Raw genomic sequence first — 20,060 nt, 5'->3', positions numbered from 1 at the left:
AATTTAAAAAGGACTAACCCATTTTAGGGCAAAGAAAAGAGTCTCCTCACATTTTTAAGGGTAGCTCAAAATACCACTTGGATATACCACTTAAATAAAAAAGAATAAAAGTATTCAATCAAGTTGGATATTGGGCACACTCATGATCTTTACTGGTAGTGATTTTTGCAGGTAGTGGGTCTATAGGCATTGTTATGAAGTGATTTAAAATTTTTTTGAAGAAAGTACCTTGAAGAATTAAGGGTGTGAATAAAAAAGATAATACTTATCATACTTCAAATGGAAGAAGGTGCCTAATACAACTCCTCATACTTCCAAATAAGGAGGCGCCTAATGTAGCTCCTCATACTTCCAAATAAGAATGAGGCGCTTTAGACTGTTAGATGATTAAAAGTGACTAGGCTTTACTCAAAAAGGGAGATTAAAAAAAAACCATTCGACTATGAACTTGTATAATTGAGGAAACTTAAAAAATCTCTACTAAGTTTTGTTGATAAAACATAACAATAAAAACTTTCTAAAAACAAAATTCTCATTTAAGATAATTGCTTTTCTACATAACTTGACCAAATTGAAAAGAAAAGTTTTAATAAAGAAATTTTTAAATTTAGTGAGATTTAGGATATTAATATTTGAATTTTAGATTGAGGAAAGAAGACTTTCTAATTCAAAAATTCCTGACTTTGTAAAAATGGAAACTAAACTCATGCTATTAAAAGAAGACGGAAAGAGGAAGAAGGAGGAAACTTGACTAAAAATATTTTTTCCTTTTCTTTATATTCAAAAACACCTAATAAATCTCACAATTACAATCATAAACAAGCACTAGAATGGAAAATTTCTCAAAAAATTTGGAGATCGAAAAAGAAGAATGGGTGCTAAAGAATCAGATTCGCACAAGCAACATACTTCCAACATGACCTTTGATTCTTCTAATACTAATATCTTTCTCTGGAAAAATTAGATTGAAAAATGATTTATTAGTTTAGAAATTAGACTCATATAGATTTTTTTTATATATAATTCCAATCTAAATTCTCAGTCTTGTTAGTACAAAATGCTCTACAAATTGAAACTTTCCGTTGTTGCTTGAAACTTTTCTCATGCATGACTTTTGTTACGTCAGATGTTGATTTCTCTTTGTAGAAAACTCAGATTATAAAAGTTCTTTTTGTTTTGGAAACTAGACTTAAAGATCTTATTGGAGATGTATAATTTTTTTATATGATAAGTGTTTTAAGATCGTGAGAAATCCAATGGCAACTAAGAAAGATGAAAGACCAAAGGGAAAAATGAAAAACTCTTTGTTTTCCTTTTTCTTTTTCTTCTTCTTGCTCCCTTTCTTCTCAATCTTCTTCTCCTTTTTTATTCTAGATCCTTGCTTGCTTTGATACCATGTTAAGTTTCAAGGAGGAAGTATGGAAGAGGGAGAGACGAACAAAAAATGTGGAAAGGATTGATGGAAAAAGAAAGAACCAAGAAAGCACATATAGATTTTATATGCGTGGAAAGATATGAGAGAGATGGTATGCTCGCTTACATTCATTTCCTTTTATAAAGTAATACAACTTGAATCCTACTACGAATAAACTTTTCCAAAGTTCCCAATTACACCCAAAACATAACTTACTAAACTAACATAAATAGACAAAACATAACTAAGAACTATCCTCCTAAATTCCAACTTTTATCTTTGAACCTGCTTCTCTTGTTAGGTTTATCTTGCTTGAGAATCACCTTAGATTCAATCAAATTTGTGAGATATGCTTTGTGTGAGACTTGTCTTAAATTTCTTGATAAATCTACTTCAATAGTTCCAAGGGTTGTGCTAGTTCTTGTAGTTGTTCCAATATCACTAAAGCAATTGCAAATATACAAGCAACAAACACTTGTACTTCTATAATGTCGCCTCCTCCCATGCTAGTGGCTTGTGTTGACCATAAGTTGACTCTTTTATTTTTTATGATAATAAAACTTAATAAAACTGATGAGTTGCAAACTAAGTATTTCAGATACTTTACCTTCAAGATACATGCAGCTCAAGGTCTCTAAAGCCTTAAAATGATAGAGCCTACTTAAGACCTAAAGCATAATGGAAAATCAACTTTTGAAGAAGCACCCTTGAAGAAGAAGATAATTTGAAGACTAAAGTTTAGTAGTCCTTGATGTATATCAAAACTCAATTAATATGTAAGAGAGCTTCCAAACTCCTCTCTTAAAGGTACAATGCTACTCATAGAGCTTTAAGACAATCATTCCATTCACACATGTTTCAAAACTTCATGTACATCTTCTGAAATATGTTGAAACACTCGGATACAATCATTCTCATGCTTTAAAGGTCAAACTTAGTTGAACTGGCACTGAAATAATCGATCAACATCTGCCAATGACAGATCATTCAAAAGTGCATGGGCCAAATTTATAAAGCATGATTGGCCAACCTAAGTCGATTGATCGATCACTCAGAACATGGCCATATCTCGCTAAAAAGCATGATCGATCTTTCCATTTGGATTGATCAATCAATATTGTCCAGGCAAACATATTTACATGGAATGATTGATCATCCCACATGATTGATCTATTAGACAAAATCTTGCTAGTGAGGGACATAAAACATGATCGATCATATTTGTATTTCACAAGTAAAGGGAATTCTGATTGGTTGATCATCACTGTTGAAGAGTAGATATGGAAGAGTCTTACATGACTTTTACATTAGTAAGTTTCACTGAGCCAAAATTAATATGGTGGATTTTTACAGGAGTCTTACAGGAGGAGGTCTCACACAAGAGTCACAGTAAAAGGTGTTTTAGTTATGTTAATATTCTATTTATTTTTAGTTGTTCAATTACTCAAGGACTTATCTTTTAGTGCTTAATATTGGGTGTAATTGGGACAAAGGTGGTTCAATTGTAATTGGATTCTACTTGTTTCCCCTAGTAACAAGTCTCACAAAGCCAAAATTAATTTGGTGGAGTCTTACAGGAGTCTCACAGGAAGAAGTCTCAGTTAAAGGTATTTTAACTATGTTAATTGTTGAATTCTAGGGTTTAGTCCATGAATAACTTGGTTTGATAAGAAAAAAGAAGGAAGAAGAGAAGAGAAGATGAGAAGGAGAAGGCAAGAGCACAAGTGGAGGAGAGAAACTTTAGGGGTTAACAAAGAGCACGAATTTTAGCTCCTCCGCCTCTCTTTGTTATTTATATAGGTGGGGCATGGATGCCCTAATACATAAGAATAAAAAAGAACACTTAAACTAACTGTTAAGTTGTGGAGCCTAATCAATGCCCTACACTGAGTCAGTACGCGGATTGACCTTCGCTATAAGGTCGAGGTGGGGGTTGGACGCCCCCCTCTCGGGGGTGCCCTCATCTAGTCCACGATATAATAACTGTTGTTTCATTAAGGGTAGTTTGGGAGTTTTACTCTTGTATCGTGGTTGCCCTAATTTTCTCTTTATAATTAAGGGGCACCGCTATTAGGGTTTTATCATCACCGAGAAGGAGTTGGAGTTGCAACCTGAGAGAGGTTAAAGAAAACACTTTTAAGTGTGTGCGATATCTTTTGTAAACTATTTTATCATTATAGTGGATTACTGCAGCGGCCGAAGATAGGACATAGTCTCACCTTGAGGCGAACAGGTATAAATCTTGTTGTTTGTTTTCTTGTTTGCTTTTCCTTTCTTTTGTGATTATTATTATTGCTCTCGTTAGTTTGGAATTAGGGCATTTAATTCCTAACAAGTGCTACCAAATCTTTGGTTCGTGATTGAGAGCAATGGCTGGCGGAGAAGGATCGGTACTTGGAATCAACAAGTTCGATGGTATGGATTTTGCGTTCAGGAGCATGTAGATCAAATATTATATTTACAGCAAAAAACTACACACACCACTTCTGGATATGGAACCAGAAGGTATGAAAAATGATGAGTGAAATCTCCTTGATACATAGGTGTTGAGAGTAGTTCGATTAACACTGTCGAAGGACATTGCTCACAATGTGACATCGGAGAAAACAACAACGGGGATGATGAAGATTTTGTCCGACATGTATGAGAAGTCTTCTGCAAATAATAATGTACATCTCATGAAAAAACTCTTCAATTTAAAGATGGCAAAAAATACATCAATGGCATCACATTTGAATGAGTTTAGTATGATTGTCAATCAATTTGACTTCAATTCAAATTAAATTTGATGATGAGTTTCGTGTTTTAATTATTTTGGCATCTCTGCCAAATTGTTGGGACCCTATGAGTTGTGGTCAACAACTCTGTAGGCAATGGGAAGTTGATATTTAATGATGTTCGGGATACTATTCTTGCGGAGGAAGTTCGTAGAAAGGACTCTAGAGAATTGTTGACATCTAATTCTACCCAAAGTGTCAATACTAAGGGCAGGAACTTTGAGAGAAATTCCAACAAGGGCAATGGTAGGGGGAAGTCAAGGAATGGTAGAAGCAAGTTCAAATTCAGAAGAAATGTGGAGTGCTAGAATTGTGGCAAGTCTGGTTACATAAAAAAGAACTGCAAAGCACCGAAGAAGGATCAAAAGAAAAACGATGTTGCAAATGCGATGATTGAAAGTACAAAATGCTTTACTCTTGTCGGTTGATAGACCTGTGGACTCTTGGGTGCTAGATTCAGGAACTTCTTTTCACACCACCGCACATCATGAGATCATGGAGAATTATGTTGTTAGAGATCACAGGAAGGTGTATTCTACTGATGGAGAACCTTTGCATATTGTCGGTATTGGCGATGTTAGTTTGAGGATGTCAAGCCCATACCACCAAAGAAGGCCTACATATCCAAGTGTGTTGGAAGATGGGCCTAAGCCCAAAGATATGGACCCTCCATGATCACACGAACTAGTGGGACCTACTATGATCACGTGAGGTGGCAGGATGAGTACACAATATGGAAGCAGGTCTCACACAAGAGTTTTAGTTTAAAGGTGTTTTAGTCATGTTAGTCTTCTATTTATATTGGGTTATTTAATTATGCTAGGACTTAGTGTTAAAGTTTGGGTGTAATTGGGACAAATGTAGTTTAATTGTAATTGGACTCTACTACCTTCCTCTATTATAAATAGAGGTTCATGTACTCTGATTACATTAAGTTAATGAAGTATTTCTCTTTTCCATAAATTCAATATGGTATCAGAGCAGGTTTTGTGACTTGACTCGCTCAACCCATAGAGGTAATGTGATTTTTTTTTATCTATTATCTCTAGCAGTTTAGGTTCGTATTTATCTTTTTTTTGTCCCTATACCCATTATTTGCTTTACGTTTTCACCTCTATATTGCTATTCTATTTCCAGGAGTTTCTGGTTCATGACCGCTGATGCGATGATCCCTCTCTATCTCTGAAGCTGCTCTCCTAGCAGCATCGGTGAGCTCATTGTTGAATGAATCTCTGCCACGCCATTGCTCTGCTGTTGATCACTTCTAGCTGTTGTTCCGCAACTTGAGGATTTTCTGTGCTATTTTGTTGGACTTCTCCAACTGTTTTTTGGTGCAGATTATTTGCTACCTCAGTCGTTTGGTAAGTTGCCATCTTCGTCGATCGTGCACAAACCGCCAACGTCTTTGGCATCTGGGAACACTGTTGTCGCACAGGCATAACAAGGAAGACGAAGATGCTATTATTTTGGCAGCAATGGGAGGCCTGGTTTTAGAAACTCTTGCACAATCGGTCCAACGCAACTATCTTCGGAAAAAAAAAAAACTCTGCCAATTTGTTGTCGTGTTGCTATTTTTGGAAACTCCCGATTCTCTGCAGAGTTGTCTCTCCATTGTTATTCATTGCGCCAGTGTCATTGCCATTTCCAGAGACTACGACTTCTCACTGCAAGGAAGTTGGCCACCGATCCCGTCGAATTATCATCAACATTCATCTTCTGTTACTAATCCTTTGCTGGCAACCAGAGGTACCTTCCATCTATCCTCACGGAAAACACGTTGCTGATTTTCTGGTTTTGTCTCATCGTCGATGGGTTGCCGTTTTTGGAGGACGAAGAGGCCAACCAGATTGTTTTTTCTGTTTCTGTTTTTTGGATCGTATCTTCGCTGCTGCTGTCCATTGGGAATCTCTAGTTTTCAGCTTTGTTCGGAAGCGGAGAAGAAGGCACTGTTGCCAAATTTTATTTTTCCTAAGGAAGGAAAAATTTGATTGAGCATTGATTCTACTGAGCCTGTTCTGACAAAGGCCCAATATAGTCCAAATTGAGCCAAACAAAACCAGAGACCCAAGATTACTGATTCCGCACCAGTATTCTGAGTTAACTCGGACCAACTCGGATCGAGTCAACCCGGTCTGGGTCAACCCAACTTGGCCCACATTTTTTGCCTCGGTATATGTGTCCGGGTCCCAAGTTTTATATATATTTCTGCCACGACTCAGCTATATTGGTTTACTATTTGACTCGGTGCAACTCGATTCTATTCCTTCGACTGGATTATTATTTTGAGGTATTCACAACATATTATTTGGTGTAGATACTCACATCGGATTATTTCATGGGTCCTTTACAAGGATTTTTATTATTTTGGTTTGTGTTATATGGACCCAGGCCCATTTCAACTGCAACTATTGTGTCTCTTTGGATGAGACATTATTATTGAAGAAGTGGTGGCCTTAACATCCTATCTTCCACTTTACCCATTATCCATTAGTTATGTAGCAGCCTCTCTGCTACCATCCTTTATTTGACTCTCAAATACCCTTTTGGGCCAACCTCTTGTGTGTTGCTTCGGTTGTTGTTTTAAGTCAATACATAAAATCTATATATGGGTGTTTTAAGTCCATTGAAACTTTTTATATATTTACCCGTGGGTCTTTTATCGCCGTCTTGTGAATGATAGGCATTACCCACTTATCACCCATTTCTACCTTTGAGAGTCGGTGCCCAGGTTGGGACACCGTGATGGAGGAGATTATTACTACATCTATGTTATTTGGTTCAAGCTAAGAACTCTGCCATTACCTCACCCCCCTTAATTGGCATTTGTTACTCCTACCGCTCGAGAGTCGATGTCTAGGGTTTAGACACGGCGATAGAAGAGTTTTATTACACTTCTGAGCATTGCGTATAGGCCCACTATCTATAGAAGATAGGAGTATGTCCTACATCCAGCATGGGTTCTGACTGGAGTATGGAGCTATGTCATACTGTTTGGAGTGATTTTACTCTCACTTTTCTTATGCCAACTGGGCCTCATGGAAGAGACCACCAGCGTGAGGGGGAGTGTTGGAAGATATGGAGGACTACCATTTTATATGAGAAGATCCTATACACCATTTGCAACAAGTTGGGAGTTCATGATATTCTCTCACCCCCCAGCTTGAGGGGGAGTGTTGGAAGATGGGCCTTAGCTCACACGACCAAGGAATGCCCACATATCTAAGTGTGTTGAAATATGGGCCCAATCCCATAAGATATGGACCCACCATGATCACGTAAGGTGGCATAATGAGTCTTACACAATAAGAAGTCTTATAGAGCCCAAATTATTATGAAAACAAGTCTCGTAGAAGAGTTTCAATTTAAAGGTGTTTTAGTTATGTTAGTCTTCTATTTATATTGAGTTATTTAATTATGCTATGACTTATCTTTAAGTGTTAGAGTTTGGGTGTAATGGGGACAAAAGTAGTTTAATTGTAATTGGACTATACTACCTTCCTCTATTATAAATAGAGGTTTATGTACTCTGATTAAAAGAAGTCAATGAAGTATTTATCTTTTCCATAAATTCAACTTGGAATTGCTAATTCCTTCTTGAACCCTTTAAGACTTATGAATAATTTCATTGCCTAAAGGATTTTTGGAAATAAGGGAAATGTGTCTTTTTATGTGATAAATATGACACCTATCATAAGGAAAAGTTAAGCCATGCTTAGGTTAAGAACCAACCACGAGGATATCGTGCATGACAGAAGAGTCAAAGACACCTCCAGCCTCCGCGTTCGGGCCATCGTTAAGTTAATGAGTATGCTCGCGAGCTTTCAAACCGAACAATGGTTGGGTCGAGCTCGGCTCGTTAACTTAAGTTAGCCAAGTTCGAGATCCAACGAGCCAAGTTCGAGATCCAGATAAACCAAACCAAGTTCGAGCTGCTCGTGAACCAGCTCGGTTTGATGCCACTCCTACTTGGGAGTTAGGCTTTCATCAGAAGGAAGACACGAATATGTTTTGCGATAACTAGGACACTATATTTATTGCCAACAATCTAGTTTTTCAGAGAGAGCAAAATACAATGGTGAATTACTACTTTGTCAAAGATGTTGTGATGAAGAAAGAAGTGATCACTTGGAAAGGGAGATTGCTTAGTAAGGCAGGGAGGCTCACCCTTCTCAAATCTTGCATTGCAGGTATCCCGAATTATTCTCTATCATTTATGCCTTGTCCTGCATCTATATGTAAGACAATAGATAAACTAAAAAGAAGGTTCTTATGGCAAGGATCGAGTGCTACCTTTAAATATCACTTGATCAAATGGGATGAAGTTTGTTTGCCAAAAAATTTGGGTGGTCTGGGGATTCAGAAAACCAAAGACATGAACCAAGCTCTGCTCCTTAAATGGCTATGGAAAATTAATACTCAATCCTCAAACCTCTGGAAGGAAATGGTTATCGCCAAGCTTGGAAGTATGACTCATTGGTGGATATCAGGGGGAAATCGAAGAGGTCTATCTCCACTTTGGAGAACACTATACCTTCTTGTGCCAAAATTTTCAGCTGCCTGCAGATTCTATGTTGGAAATGGTAGGTCTCTCAAATTTTGGGATGATTTATGGCTGGGGCAGGAACCGCTACAGATTGCTTTAAGAAGTTTGTTTCTCATATCCACTCATAGGAATATATCAGTTGCCGATGCTTTCGAGGAGGGTGGTATGACTCTTCATTCTAGAAGAGGACTCTCAGATTCCGAGGCTTTAGAAGCCAGTCGACTGATGGATTCGGTATCCACTATAAAAATTCGCCCTTTGGTGGTAGATAAGCTCGTTTGGTGGCCAGAGAAAAAAAGCATCTTCTCGGTATCATATGCCTTCAGTTTCATCAATGGTTGGAATACTTCTCAACAAAATCACATAGTCTTCTTTGTTTGGCGTCTTTGTGCTCCTCCTAAGATTAAATTCTTTATGTGGAGTACTTGCCTTGGCAAGATTCTCTCGGCTGACGTGCTTAGAAGAAGAGGTCACCCCTCAGTAGATCCCTTGTGCCCTCTTTGCAATACTGAAGCTGAGTCCACTAGTCACATTTTGCTTCAATGCATTTTCTCATGGAAGGTGTGGACATCCATTCTCAGCAGGATGGGGATTCAATTCTGTATGGCGGCTGATTTGATGTCATTCAGTAAATCTCTACTTGGTATGTCCCTTCTTGGTCTCGGCAAGGTGATGTTATAGGCTTGTGTTAGCTTTATACCGTGGGGTTTATGGAATGAGCGCAATCGTAGAAGGTTTGAAGAAAAAATCGAATCAGCGGATCGGGTGGCGGATCGAGTGGTTGGGCATATTTCCTCCTGGCTCCTGACGAAGAAGTCTTTCTCTGCATTTGTGGGAACTCCTGTCCATGATAGCTGGTTTAATTTGGCTAGGCTGCACTTGAAGACAAATGCTCGAATTATGCAGGAATGGACCCCTCCTCATCCTGGTTACCTTAAGTTGAACTTTGTTGGTCCTTTTTTTGGTAACCCTGGACTCTCAGGACTTGGCGGGGTTATCTCGGATCACCTAGGACACCAGCTTTATTCATATGCCGGCCCTCTAGGTATCTCAGACTCTACCTCGACAGAGCTTCACGGCCTCCTCAATGGGCTTCGAGTATTTTGAGATAAATGCTCCGGCCCTCTCCATATCGAAGGGGATTCGAAGGTGGTCGTTGGTTGGTGCGAGCGTGCATCCCCTCCCCCATGGCGTCATTGGGACATTTTTTGGGAGATTATTGAAATTTGTTCATTATTATTTTGTATTTGGTCTCACATTCTGAGATCCACTAATTCAACAGCTGATGCACTTGCTAAAAAACGGAGCTACACTACAATCCATGTTTGTCAGGGACATGCTCTCCTCTTTGTAATTTTTGTAATTCTCTTGTTTATATATATACACATCCTTTTCAAAAAAAAAGAAAGAAGTGATCACCTCGTATGTTTGATTTACTATTCAACTTGGAGATATTTTACCAAGGCATTAGGAAAGCGTGAATTCATGACCTTCTGTGACAAGTTGGGCATCATCGATATATATGCTCAAGTTTGAGGGGGGAGTGAGAAAATCGGTTGGTCATTTTGCATGATCAGATAATTTTTTATTATGGCACTATCTTGGTCAGCATGTTTAATTTAGTCCATGTAAAATTTTTTATATTCATATGAATAATAGAATGGGAGTTATAAGGAAATAAGAGATTTTTACGTAAGAAGGGTATTTTTGTTATTTAATAATTTTACCTAAACCTAATAAATAGCATTGGCACGACCCCCACTCTCCCCCCCCCCCCCCCCCCCCCAAAGCAGCTCATTCAGAACTTCTGCCTCCTTTTCTCTTCTCCCTCACTCTCTCCTCCTCTTCTCTCTGTCTCTGTCTCTGTCTCTAAGTTTCACACTTTTTACAGCTTTAGTTAAAAAAAGAAAAAATATTTATTTTGTTTTTTTTACGAAATCATAATGTGCATTAGATACTCGAGTTTCTCATATTTGTATGCTTTAACCAAACTAAAACTTTGTCATGATTCTTCAATTTTCTACTTGATTTGAGAAACCATTGAAGTTCAATAATGTAAAAAGCAAGCTTTAGTAAGACTTTCCCATAGTTTCTAAAAGTGTTTTTTGAGATGGTTCTTAACATCTTGAATACCTTCAACTTCATTCTCAATGAGCATAATGTCCTCAACATACACCAGTAACACATAATACTAGTTTGCTAGCATAGGATAAAGAGGGAATGGTCATAATGGCTTCTGGTAAATCCAAATGACATCACCACCTTACTAAAATTTTCAAACCATGCTTGTGGGCTTTGTTTCATGCCATATATAGTTTTTTGGAGTTTGCACACTTATTGGTATATCCTTGAGCACCATACTGGTGCTCCATATGTATCTCTTACTGCAAGTCTTGGAACATCCCTTATAGGTTGCAACTGATATTAAAATCCAAACAGTAATAAGGCGAACAACAAGAGAAAAAGGTGTCATAAACATCAACCCCATATGTCTGTATGTTCCCCTTTGCAACAAGTTTGGCTTTATAACATTCTATTGTGCCATCAGCAGTATATTTCCTTGTATAAACTCATCTAAATCCAACAACTTTTGGTTCAAGAGGTAGATCAACTAAAGACCCAAGTCTTTTGAGTAAGCAAAACAGTCATCTCCTCATCCATGACTAGTTTCCACTCTGGCAAAACCAAGGCATCCTGCACTTCAGTAGGAATCAAAATACTATACAGAGATAAGGCAAATGATTGATACTGAGGAGATAATAAATCAAAAGACACATACTTAGAAATCACATGTTGAGTATAGGACCTCTTACCTTTTTGGAGAGAAATAGGAAGATCGAAATTATTCACAATAGGATTTGCAGTAGTGGAGGTTGATTGGGGATATTCAGAACAGGAATAGGTAAAGATGACTCAAGAAAAAAACATCCTGTTAGGATGAGAATTTTTCAGACACTGTAAAATAAGGTATACTATCAAAGAAGGTAACATCAGCAGAGAAGTACAATCTCTTAAAGTAGGATCGTAGCATTGATAACCTTTTTGTGGTTTGGAATACCCAAAAAAATACAACCAATAGCCCTAGGAGACAATTTATCAAGATGAGACCCTGCACAGTGAACAAAACAAACAGAATCGAAGACCCAAGGAGATAGGTCAAAAAGTTTACACCCAGGTTTTAACAAGCACGGGGAATACATCCGCCTGATACTGAAGAGGGCATTTGATTAATCAAATAGCAGGCTGTGAGAACTGCATCGCCCTAGCACTACTTTGGAAAAAAATTGCTCGAGCATGATGTTTCTGTGTGGACTTCTAAACGCAACTTATGCAAATCCAACTGTTTGAGCTCTTGTGACTCGTGTGTGAACTTCAATCTGGGTGTTTAACTTAATGAATAGTTAATACTTTTTCTCACTTAGCTGGTTCGCTTGCAGCACTGGAAGTATGACGCTGCACACATGGCTAAGAAGATTGAGCTTCTTGAAGCCTCTAAGAGGTGAAAGCACTACATATCTTAAATTTTGGCAAAGAGCTGGTTAAACTTTTAATAAGGTGAATCCTTCTGCAGAAAGCTATTAGGCGAAGGTTTGGGAACATGCTCCTTGGAGGAACTGCAGCAGATTGAGAACCAACTGGAAAGAAGCCTTAGCAATATACGGTTGAGAAAGGTGAACCAATAAACACAACTTTATAATCTGCAGTGCTGTTTATCCCCTGTTGTATTTGAAAATTGAGTGTTTCTGCCCTACAGAATCTCTTATTCAAAGAGCAAATTGAGCAACTAAAGGAAAAGGTAAACAGTAAAACATGAACCTCGGAACAAACTACAATCTTATTTTCTTTTCGATATTCTGACTGGAATTCAATGGATTTTTAGGAAAGAATCCTTGCAGAGGAAAATGCAATTTTAAGCAAGAAGGTAAGTATTCCTTTAACTTGATGCTTTTAGCATCCTGTATTGACACAGTGGAGGATAACAGAGTACTGGGAACCATCTTTTCAGTGTGGAGTACAACCAAATGAAGAAACCAGTCAGGTTGAGATTCTCCCACATGAGCAGAGCTCCCAACACACAGACGTAGTGACAGATCTTTTCATTGGAAGAGGGAATGCACGCTACAGTTTGCAAAACTGAGACCCAAACCTGCTCCCTTCAAGCCCGGTTCCGGTTAATTGAAAGAATAAAGAGGGGAGCATATGGGGGGATATCAAATGACTGCATAGCAAAGCTGTTACTTGTGCGTAAACAAAGCACTGATTATATGGATATCTCAGATTGCTTTTAAAAATTATTAGTTGATCAATGAAACATGGTTAAAGTAAATAATGACATCAGATTATTGTAATTGAAGGATTTCTTAATTTTTTTTTAATGTTATGTTAATAACTCAGCCTAGTGAGCGAAGAGGCTTTGGTATCCAATCACATGTTAGAATCTCTCCAACGTACAATTCCAAAAGAGTTCTCTCGCTTTCTCGTTCTTTTACTTTTTGGCTTTCTCCATATTGCATCTTCCAAAGTTTCCTTTCTCAGTGATTACGTGCTGGAATTTAATGTTCGTGACAGTTCCTCATAGTTCCCTGTATGCAGATACATATTCCTATTGAGTTTGTAGGTTTTTCTGTTTAAACTTCGAAGGTCCGTCATAGTTTAGAGGGTCATTTTGCTCACTTGAAAGAAGTGAATCCTTTTTGTAAACATTAATTGCACACCTTGGACTTCCTATTAAAATCATTTCCTGTATATGGCTTCTGAAGATGAGGACAGGTGAAGAGGTACGCATTGACAATAATTTTAATTTTAGAAAGTTTATTTTGTTATTTTGAGTTTTATGAATTACTTATTCAACAACTCTCAGAGTGCCTTTGACTTTCTTCTATGTAATTATTCTGTATATGCTTTGTAAAAAAAAAACCGACAATGATTTTAATTTCAGCAGGTGTATCTTGTAAATTACTTGGTCAATGCTTTCAAAAATGATTAGCTTCTTGAATCATTGTTAATAAAACTGAACTGGCCATCCAACCAGATGAACGGCCAATTTTGGTCCAACTTGGTTGGACTAGGTTCAACTAGTGGTTGTCGTTTTGGAAAATGAGATGTGGCTTATATGCTATGATATATGCATTATTTTTAACTTATGAACACAAAGCATTAGAGTACCAGACTAGTCACATATAGTAAGATGTTTAATAGGTCACCATTTTGAGACTTCCCTCAACAATGCTATTTCTGAAAGATTTTATCAAATTCAATAGGTTTGACCAATCTTGCTCATGATCAAACTAGTTCACCTTATCGGTTCCTAAGGTTTTGGTTAAAAGTACTTCTTTGTTTGAGAATGGGACATAATTTTGGTTTTGATGTGACCTGATTAAACCAATTGATCCAGTTTTTACAACACTATTATTTGAATTAGTAAAATGAAAATATCCAAAGACTCATTAATTAAGAGCTAAACCAAAACATTAGAAGGAAAAAATTCACGAGGTGGCATAAAATAAATATTTTTAAAATAAATATTTGATAAATTGTTTTGGTTTAATTAATTATAACAATGGGATAATTAAACCAAAATAATTTATCAAATATTTATTTTAAAAATATTTTAAATTAGTTATAGCAATGGTTTTAAATTTTGTGACAATATATTATTAATTAATAATACATAAAATATATATTATGTTGTTGATAAATATATATATTTATTTATTATATATATTTTTTAATTATTGTATTAAATTAGTGGTTTTTAATGTTAAAACATATTTTTTATTATTAAAAAATAATTTATATATTTATTATATTCGCTTATGTTATTTTTTATTTTTAATAATTTATTCTAGTCACACTTAATTATTATATTAATTTATAATAAACTATACTCATTAATTAATATAATATAGTTTTTTTATTAATTAGGATATTAACATATTCTAATATAATACGTTAAATCACTTATAAGTGTAGTAACCATGTTTATTTTGGTTAATTATCTGTTTAAGTATATGTTATATTTAAGTATATTATAAAAGGTTACTCATTCTCTTGTTTATATCATACTTTTCATTTTGGGGCACTAACACTGGAATTTGTTTTCCAGTGCACTTGAACTCGTCTACACTAACACCCAAGGAAGAGTTGAACTTGAATCAATTCATTTAAGATGAATTGAATTCTTCACTTCATTTCAAGTTCATTGTGGACAAACCCCCCCTAAAGTCAATAATTGAGTTCAAGTTGAAAATTAAAGATTGGGCTGAGATTCTTCCTTCAGCCGAGTTGGTTCAAGTGGTCATGTACTTGGTTTGGGCTCTTTGGTTTGGTTTGGTTCTTTTTTAAAAAAATATACCAATTGATATTTGAGCTATTATGAAGTTATTACTACTAGCCTCCTTAATTGGTGGATGAAAAATTGAGATGGAAAATTGACCTAAACCCATCATCAACTCAGGCTAGATCAATTTACCAAGGAAGAACATCTCGGGATAAGTTTAGTGATAAGTTGATTCACAAATATTTTTGGGAGCTTGTAGTTAATATATTATTTCTTGAGTTGATTATTAGCCCTTGTTAGTCCTAAGAGGATTAGTAGCTCTCTGCTTGGAAATTACTTTCTTACTTCATCCTTTACAAGCGGCATATTACTCTATTCCAACTTTTTATTTGGTGCACATTCTCCTTATTCAAGGATGGACTCGTTGTGGATTTTTTTATGTGTCCTTATTAAGGACTTTCATTATTTGGTACGTGTAATTTGGGCATTGGCTCATAACTGTTGTTGCTATTATTAAGGAGTTCTTGGTTGCTGACTATTGTCAACATTGGTTATTCTAATGAAGAACAAAGCACATGGTGGCCTCATAATATTATCTTTCGGTGGTTACCTTTTACCCCCTTATTTGTCATTTTTACTCCTACCATTTGAGAGTTGGTGCCCAATGTTGGGACACCGTGATAGAGAAGTTTATTACTATTATGAGCAATGCCTATAGATTCACTACCTACAAAGGATAGGAATGTCTCCAACATCTAGCGTGGTCAAGTCTATTATTCACCCAAGAGGTATTTTTTTGAGCTAGCTTGAGAAAGTGGATAGACTTTGTGCGCCATAGTAGGGCTACTTTGCCTATGAAATTGAGCCAAAAATATTTTTGATAATGACCATTTGACTAGAGTATGGACCTTTGTCGTATGGCTAGGAGTGATTTTACTCTTTAATATTATGCCAACTAGGTTTCTTGGTAAAGAACAAAGAGACCACCAGCTTGAGGGGAGGTTGGAAGATATGATGGATTGTCATTTTATACGGGAAGATCCTATACAATATTTGTAGCAAGTTGGGAGCTCATGATGTTCTCTCACCCCCAACTTGAGGGGGAGTATTGGAAGATAGGTCTAAGCCCACAAGACCAAGGAAGACCCACACGTCCAAGTGTGTGGAAGATAAGCTCATGCCCACAAGACCAAGGAAGGCCCACACTTCCAAATGTGTGGAAGATGGGCTCAACGCCCACAGGCCTACACAATGGTGGCATAATGGTAAATAAAGAGTCATCTAATAAAGATAGCATTGAACTAATTAATTTAAGTTTTAGGGGTATAATTGTAATATTATAATCTTATTCATCTATGAATTGAGCTTTAGGGGGGAGGGTAAGCACACAAGTCCATTACCCTATTCTTCCTCCTCTTTTCTCCAAATTCGTCACTCTTACTCTTCTACTCTTAAAACCTTCTCTCTAAAACTCTTCTTCTTCTTCTCATCCCTTAATGCTATGTTACTGTGATTATACATCATAGAATCCTAAATTTCAACAGACTAAAAAACCTCAATACCCAAGAATATTTCAGAAGTCCTGCATCCTTCGCTTTGAATTTTTTGCATATCTTCTCTTTGACTTATTTTATACTATCTTCATCACTGCCAATTAAGCAATATCATCCACATAAACCGCCAGTATTAATCTTCCTTTTAAGGTACTCTTGATAAAGATAGAATGATCTACTGAGCATCGAATGAATCCAAAACGCTACATTGTTTGGCTACATAAGTCAAACCAAGCCCGAGGAGACTGTTTGAGGCCATATAAAGACTTCCTCAATTTACATACTAACTCACCCTCAATCACAATGCCAGGTGGTTGATGAATATATATTTTTTCTTTAATATCACAATTCAAAAATGTATTCTTCATATCCAGATGATATTTTGGCCAAAAGTGTTGAATTTACGACCCCGTGATCAAAACCTCGAGCAAAGTAAGAGAGAGAGAGAAGAAGAGAAGAAGAGGAGAAGAGAAGAAGAGAAGAAGAGAAGAGGAGAGAGAACTTGGGTAAAGAAGGGAGAAAGAGAGAAAAGGGGGAGAGCCATTAGGCTAAGAGAGCTTGGACAAATTTGGAAAAAAGGAGAGAGACTTGATTGAAAACCCTTCAACCAAGACCCTTATTTATACTTTTTCCTTTACATATTTATGGAAACACCTCAATCAATTAAGATCCCTAATTACATCAATCAATTACCTCAATCAAGGAAGATTACAAAATCTTCCATCGGTGTGATGACACCTCATGCCACCTCTCTTGGGCGTGTGGGCATGATGGACTTGGTCCCACCTTCTAACATTCCCCTCAAGCTGGGGATGAGAAAGCATCGTAGATGCCCAGCTTACTGCAAATGGTGGACAAGATTTTATGAGTGATTGGTTTGGTGAGAATGTCTACAACTTGTCTTGAGATATAATTTGCCGGCTTGGAGTTTCTCTCGTATAATGTGGTTGTCCATCTCAATGTGTTTTGTTCTTTCATGGAAGACCGGATTTGAGGTGATATGAATCACCACTTGATTATCGCAATACAGATCCATACAAGCTTCTTTATATACCAGTTCAATGAGAAAGGGCCTGATCCATAGAAGCTCATTGACTATGTGTACGATGGCCCTGTATTCTGCTTCTGCACTGGATCTTGCAACTACATTTTGCTTCTTGCTTCTCTATGTTGTTGAATTTATGGAAAAGAGAAATACTTCATTGACTTCATATGTAATGTGAGTACATGAACCCCTATTTATAATAGAGGAAGGTACTAGGGTCCAATTACAATTAAAATACCTTTGTACCAATTACACCCAAACATTAACACTTAAAGATATGTCCTAGCATAATTAAATAATCCAATATAAATAGAAGACTAACATGACTAAAACACCTTTAAACTAAAACTCTTTTGTGAGACCTGCTTCCATAATAATTTTGGCTCTGCAAGACTTCTTATTGTGTAAGACTTCTCATTGTTTAAGACTCATCATGCCACCTCACGTTGTCATGGTGGATCCCACCAGCTCGTGTGATCATGGTGGGTTCATATATTATGGGCTTGGGCTGGTCTTCCAAGACTCTTGAATATGTGAGCCTTCCTTGGTTGTGTAGGCTTGAACCCATCTTCCAACACTCCCCCTCAAGCTAGGGGTGAGAAAACATCATGAACTCTCAGCTTGTTGCAAATGGTGTATCAAAACTTCTCATAAAAATGGCAGTCCTCCATATCTTCCAACACCCCCTCACGCTGGTGGTCTTTGATAGATGCCAGATTCAGACATGAGAACTAGGTTAATTATAATTGAATAACCCTTATAATTGTGTTATAGGTGGTTATTTATCGGTTTTCACATGAAACGTGCATTTATTGAATTTGGCATTAATCACTGCTTATATTGCATATTTTTCTCTCTTGAATTATATTTCATTTCTTTTAGGGTTTATTTCTTCCTGAAATAATTTTTATGGATTTAATTATGGAATTTCAGGAGAATTTTGGGTGGAGAAGGAGATATTTACAAAAATGCCATTAGTGAAAGAGAGGGATTTTTAGGGCAAAATCGATCAATAGAAGGGGGAGCTCGGGGAGGAGCCGCCGACCAAAAGAAGAGGAGAGCTCAAGAGAGTCTCCCTCCAGCCTCCGAACGCCGTTCGTCATCGTCGTCCACCACCATCAGGCAACCGAGAACAGACCCGAGGAGAGCTCAAGAGAGTCTTCATCGCGGTGAGTTTGACGCTGCCATTTTCTGCTCGCCAGGCCGAGAGATGACCCGAGAGGGCTCCTCTGTCACCAATTCCGTATTTTTGACCATTTTCGGAGCTATTCCGACTCCGACCGAGACTCGAGAGAGTCGGTCAGAGGACTTCGGCTCCATTCCGTCGTCTGCCGCACCACCTCCATCCGTGGGTTTCTATCCTTCTTCACCGGCATCGTCTCTACCTCTGGCCACTCGCTCTTGCAACCCGAAGCCATCAATTTCTAGAAATTGCAGCACCCGTGAGAACGAGCCTTTGCTGCCCGAGCGGGAAGAAGGAGAAGGGGAGTAATCCTTCATTTTGTAATTTAATTTTTCTATAGTTTGAACTTAGGTTTTGAATGTTTATTAAATTTGATTTGAGAATTATTGTTTATCGAATATTTGATTAAATTAGCTAGTTAGGGTAGGATTGTAATTTAGGTTGGATTCTGGTATTTTAATCCGATTTCTGTCTTTAACGCTATGCGCTCGATAGGGGCTAGATACAAGGATTGAGAAACTGGATTCGTGATTACGTGGCACTCGAGAGGCACGAATCACGGTAAAATCCAGAGTTGATAATTTTAGCATCATCACAATAGGAAATTGATTCTTTGCATTCTATTATAATCCGATCTCTGTCACAATAGGAAATTGCTTCTGATTTGAGTACTGAGCAGGAGGAACAATTGACTGAAGTTTTACAAGCACACAGAGATGTATTGGGTTTTGTCGTGTGTGTGATAGATGCCAATGGACTGGTTGTTTGTCTAGGGAGAACATGATGCCTCTTAACCCCATTCTTATTGTTGAATTGTTTGATGTGTGGGGTATTGACTTCATGGGTCCTTTTCCTGTCTCGTTCGGCTATCAATACATCCTTGTTGCTGTTGAATATGTCTCTAGATGGATTGAAGCTATTGCATGTAAGACAAATGATCACAAAGTGGTGGTAAAGTTTTTAAAAGAAAACATCTTTAATTGGTTTGGTACCCCGAGAGCAATCATCAGTGATGGGGGATCTCATTTTTGTAACAGAGCATTTGAGACCTTGTTGAAGAAATACTCCATCACTCATCGGGTATTCCATTCCGTACTACCTGCAAACTTGTGGTCAAGTGAAAATCTCTAATAGGGAGATCAAACGGATTTTGGAGAAGTCGGTTCGCTTTGATAGGAAAGATTGGTTCACTCGATTGGTCAATGCTTTATGGGCCTATCGTACCACTTATAAGACTCCTATTGGGATGTCTCCATTTCGCCTAG

At 37.3% G+C, this 20,060-nt stretch overlaps 1 protein-coding gene across 1 annotated transcript in view; it reads left to right on the top strand.

Annotated features, from left to right (window-relative positions):
• LOC137947887 (MADS-box protein SOC1-like) overlaps nucleotides 1-13,133 on the top strand; it is a 39,526-nt gene extending 26,393 nt beyond the window's left edge. The window contains exons 4-8 of the mRNA XM_068793713.1: nucleotides 12,172-12,233; nucleotides 12,306-12,405; nucleotides 12,489-12,530; nucleotides 12,615-12,656; nucleotides 12,741-13,133. Of these exons, the coding sequence (XP_068649814.1) occupies nucleotides 12,172-12,233; nucleotides 12,306-12,405; nucleotides 12,489-12,530; nucleotides 12,615-12,656; nucleotides 12,741-12,872 (378 nt within the window). The 3' untranslated portion in view covers nucleotides 12,873-13,133. The remainder of the gene's footprint in view (nucleotides 1-12,171; nucleotides 12,234-12,305; nucleotides 12,406-12,488; nucleotides 12,531-12,614; nucleotides 12,657-12,740) is intronic.
• Nucleotides 13,134-20,060: the final 6,927 nt, after the last annotated feature.

The sequence above is a fragment of the Aristolochia californica genome, unplaced genomic scaffold (assembly GCF_029961685.1).
Source record: "Aristolochia californica isolate CCGP_79_NKW_82.1479 unplaced genomic scaffold, dmAriCali1.0.hap1 SCAF_13, whole genome shotgun sequence".
In the NCBI taxonomy this organism is placed as follows: domain Eukaryota; kingdom Viridiplantae; phylum Streptophyta; class Magnoliopsida; order Piperales; family Aristolochiaceae; genus Aristolochia; species Aristolochia californica.
The sequence above is the reverse complement of the archived record's forward strand: the minus strand, read 5'-3'. Positions and strand labels throughout refer to the sequence as shown.